Consider the following 5,002-nt stretch of genomic DNA (forward strand, 5'->3'; position numbering starts at 1 on the left):
GTGGTGAAAAAGGGAGAAGGCTAACATTATTGGAAGCACTTTGGCATAGTGTTTTATTGCAATTTCTTACAAGAAATACAAGAATTTGAGATAAAAAAAAAAAGTTAAACACAAGATCAGCCACCTTTGCCACCAAAATAAATAAATTACATTTTAAAATAGATTAAAACTGAAAAGTTATTTTAAATTGAAATAATATAATTTGGACTGTATTTTTGATCAAATAAATGCAGCCATTATGAGCATAAGACGTCTTTCAAATAATATGTGACCCTGGACCACAAAACCAGTCATAAGTCGCTGGGGTATATTTGTAGCAATAGCCAAAAATACATTGTATGGGTCAAAATGATCGATTTTTCTTTTATGCCAAAAATCATTAGGATATTAAGTAAAGATCATGTTCCATGAAGATATTTTGTAAATTTCCTACTGTAAATATATCAAAAATGTTTTATCATTAGTAATATGCATTGCTAAGAACTTCATTTGGACAACTTTAAAGGCGATTTTCTCAATATTTAGATTTTTTTGCACCCTCAGATTCCAGATTTTCAAATAGTTGTATCTCGGCCAAATATTGTCCTGTCATAACAAACCATACATCAATGGAAAGCTTATTTATTCAACTTTCCGTTGATGTATAAATCTCAATTTTAAAAAAAATTGACCCTTATGACTGGTTTTGTGGTCCAGGGTCACATATATAAACCTGTGTTTGTGTGTTTGCATGTGTGTATGTAGAAAGAGAGAGAAATATAGAAAACTGCAAATAATGATTAAGACATGGAAAAAAAGAGTAATGAAAGAGCAACAGTTGTTTAATAATAGTTTATTCTCTTTCTGAAGATGATAAAGTACAGTACAGAACAATCCTAAACACTGTCTTCCTGATGAGAGTGGAAACAGCACACACACACTGAACATGCTGTGAATCAAACAGCTTCAGACGATATTAGACACGGTAACACTTGGATGTCAAACACTGAGCCTTATACATGCCACAAAATCTAAATTTACTATACAGTAAGTTGTCTATAAGGTCTATTCACTTGACTGATGCTAACAAAAGTATTATAGGTATTAAGGACACATTCATGGAGACCTCACAGTGACATGATAGCTCAATAGCATCAACTGGGGAATTATCTATTAAACTCGGCTCAAAACTCAATATAGGGGCTCTAAGCATTGTACTTATGCAATATGTGTGCATATGTATGTATGTGTGTGTCTGTGTGTTTTGTGATCCTTTTCTGTATTTCTATCCACTTTTATGCTATAAATTCAACTCAAATCATACGTTTTTATAGATGATTTTAGTCTTAGTTTTTCTTTGAATTTTTGGTTTCGATTATATTATAGTACATAGTCATTTTTTTCCTTCAGAGTGGGGTGATATGTGTGTGATAGATCAGTGGCAAATGGGGAAATCTACCTGATAGCAATGATGTCAATGTAATATTTGCATGCTGAATTGTGACTAGTCACTATGAAACATGGTGTAGAAACATTTAATGGTGGAGAAATCTAATCTTCCTACTTTATCTACTCTACATTTGTGTTTACAACAATCATTTTACCAAAAACATTGGAATTTCTTGGAGGAACTGTAAATCTAGTTCAATATAATGAATTACATTGGCCCCAGATATTGTTTTTTTACATTTAAAACTGTGGTAAAACTAGCTATGAAATTTAACAGTCAGCATCACTCTCTCTCTCTCTAGCCAAATGTACGTGTATGTGACAGATCTGACATGATTATCATAACATCTGTGCATGTCTATATAAATGTGCTCATAGAAATTATTGATCACATTCAGTACATTGTTCTCATGTGTGCAAGCGTTACATGCAGGTGCTATCTGTGCAAATTGGATTAATTTTATGTAGAAAGAGAGAGAAATATAGAAAACTGCAAATAATGATTAAGACATGGAAAAAAAGAGTAATGAAAGAGCAACAGTTGTTTAATAATAGTTTATTCTCTTTCTGAAGATGATAAAGTACAGTACAGAACAATCCTAAACACTGTCTTCCTGATGAGAGTGGAAACAGCACACACACACTGAACATGCTGTGAATCAAACAGCTTCAGACGATATTAGACACGGTAACACTTGGATGTCAAACACTGAGCCTTATACATGCCACAAAATCTAAATTTACTATACAGTAAGTTGTCTATAAGGTCTATTCACTTGACTGATGCTAACAAAAGTATTATAGGTATTAAGGACACATTCATGGAGACCTCACAGTGACATGATAGCTCAATAGCATCAACTGGGGAATTATCTATTAAACTCGGCTCAAAACTCAATATAGGGGCTCTAAGCATTGTACTTATGCAATATGTGTGCATATGTATGTATGTGTGTGTCTGTGTGTTTTGTGATCCTTTTCTGTATTTCTATCCACTTTTATGCTATAAATTCAACTCAAATCATACGTTTTTATAGATGATTTTAGTCTTAGTTTTTCTTTGAATTTTTGGTTTCGATTATATTATAGTACATAGTCATTTTTTTCCTTCAGAGTGGGGTGATATGTGTGTGATAGATCAGTGGCAAATGGGGAAATCTACCTGATAGCAATGATGTCAATGTAATATTTGCATGCTGAATTGTGACTAGTCACTATGAAACATGGTGTAGAAACATTTAATGGTGGAGAAATCTAATCTTCCTACTTTATCTACTCTACATTTGTGTTTACAACAATCATTTTACCAAAAACATTGGAATTTCTTGGAGGAACTGTAAATCTAGTTCAATATAATGAATTACATTGGCCCCAGATATTGTTTTTTTACATTTAAAACTGTGGTAAAACTAGCTATGAAATTTAACAGTCAGCATCACTCTCTCTCTCTCTAGCCAAATGTACGTGTATGTGACAGATCTGACATGATTATCATAACATCTGTGCATGTCTATATAAATGTGCTCATAGAAATTATTGATCACATTCAGTACATTGTTCTCATGTGTGCAAGCGTTACATGCAGGTGCTATCTGTGCAAATTGGATTAATTTTTTTATTTTGTGTGTGTGTGTTTGGAGGAAGTGATTTGTGCTTTGTTCTTTCAGGACAAATGTGACCTTTAATTGTTGATAATGTTCACTGTGCTCTTTTGAAATAGTCCTCATGTGCTGTTCAGAGTTATGACCAATGAGTGTTTGGTTTAAAATATAACAACACCTGGGTTGGAGTGTAGCGTGTCGCACCATTTACACCTGGTCTGAGATTCGTCTCAGCTGTTCAATCACAAGCGGGCAGTGCTAAATGAAGACAGGTCAGTGAAGGACAGTGTACACCTGCCCATCATCCACTGTGGCAGAGAATTAAAACTCTGCTAGTTTCATGTAGCTTTAAAATCAACTGTCCAATTAAAAACATTTTTCAGTAAGCCTGATATCAACATCATTTGAAGCACACACTTTTGAAGGGTGCTTAATACAGGCACACGACTAAAAAAAAATTATGAATGCAGTTTGAAAATTGGTTTGTGCTTAGATTAAAATTTCAATATATTTGGAAGAGACTTTGTACAATTTTTTTCTCTTCCTTTTTTCAAATGTTTTATGCTTTATCAACATGCAGTACTGCACTGACATAAATAATGTGTGTAGTCATAAAAATCTGAGTTTCTTCCCTTTGAAATCTGATCCCATGTTGTCACAAGAGACACATTTGAGAAACCTGTTAACATCAGGTGTAAATGCCAATCTGTCAGCCAAGAAGGTGTAAATAGAACCTTAGAGGTGCATATGTGTGTATATATGCATGTGTTTTGAGAATTTAGAGTGCATATGAATGTTGGAATGAGAATCTGGGAGAATCTAGTGCGAGTACTGCCAAAGAACATAAAGAGCACTTTACAGTGTCTATCAGATTTGATGAGTATTGCCAGGGAAACTCTCTTTCTTTCTTTCTCTCTATGTTTTCCTTTTGGCCATGCTGGATCGCAGCATCAGTGTGCACTCTTGCAGGACCTCAGGGTTGTCAATCATGCGTTGCCATAGTCGCTGCTCCTCCCCGTAGGCATCGTTCCAATCTACTTCTTTCCCATAACTCAGACCTGCAGGTCACAAACAGGTCAGTTATGCTCTGTATGCAAGATCAAAACGAGAAGAAAATATAGCTGTGCTGCTTGAATGTCAGACACTCGTGGGGGAAATAAAAAAAATAAAAATCTCGTTTAAAGAAATTAAAGCTGAAGTCCGTAACTTTTTTTTGGTTAAAAATGATCAAAAATCAATATTTGAGCAAGTACATAACCAGCCAGTGTTCAAAACTATCGCCTTCTGTTTTCTAATTTGAGTGGTACGGGTAGGAAGCATGCCGCTTCGTCATTACGTCACGTCTGTAAACATAAAGGAGTTGTCCCGGCTACTAGGTGGCGGATCGTTCATAGCCTTTTCTCACAGCACCCTGAATAATTAAATGTCAAAAAATAATTTTGATGGCGGATTGTAATCCAGAAAGGATTATATGAAATACATGTGAATGAAATAAAGTTATATTCCAGTTTTAAATGTGCTTCTGATTACAGATAGCCTGGGATTACACAAGATTTGTATTTTAAAGACAACCAGTTCAAAGGGAGCATAGTTTGCTTTTTGGGTTAAAAGAATTTCTTAATATGAAATTGGAATGGTATGACAATTAGAGATTAGACTGTACAGAAATGGAAATCTACACACACACTATACTTATAGTCACGCAATGCTGATGTTGTTAACATTAATAATCTGAGAATAAAGTATAACAATAATAATAATTTTTGTTTATAAGACTTGTTACTTATGACAATATCCGGTGAAAATTCTTATTTGGGTCATATATTCCAAGACGTAGGCTAGAATCTGTGATTACTAAATATAGGATTCACACCAGTGCGGTGACTGACTGCCACACATACTCTTCAGAACCTTAGATTCATCAGCGCTGGAGCCGTGCCGACTCACAACCCACGCAAACTAGATAATTCCGC

At 34.5% G+C, this 5,002-nt stretch overlaps 1 protein-coding gene across 3 annotated transcripts in view; it reads right to left on the reverse strand.

Annotated features, from left to right (window-relative positions):
• Positions 1–2,004: 2,004 nt before the first annotated feature.
• LOC107655524 (synaptotagmin-like protein 5) overlaps positions 2,005–5,002 on the reverse strand; it is a 27,079-nt gene continuing 24,081 nt past the window's right edge. For all 3 annotated transcript variants that reach the window (XM_016443037.1, XM_016443038.1, XM_016443039.1), the window contains one exon: positions 2,005–4,087. In XM_016443037.1, the coding sequence (XP_016298523.1) occupies positions 3,945–4,087 (143 nt within the window). In that variant the 3' untranslated portion in view covers positions 2,005–3,944. The remainder of the gene's footprint in view (positions 4,088–5,002) is intronic.

The sequence above is a fragment of the Sinocyclocheilus anshuiensis genome, unplaced genomic scaffold (genome assembly GCF_001515605.1).
Source record: "Sinocyclocheilus anshuiensis isolate Anshui unplaced genomic scaffold, SAMN03320099.WGS_v1.1 scaffold1148, whole genome shotgun sequence".
In the NCBI taxonomy this organism is placed as follows: domain Eukaryota; kingdom Metazoa; phylum Chordata; class Actinopteri; order Cypriniformes; family Cyprinidae; genus Sinocyclocheilus; species Sinocyclocheilus anshuiensis.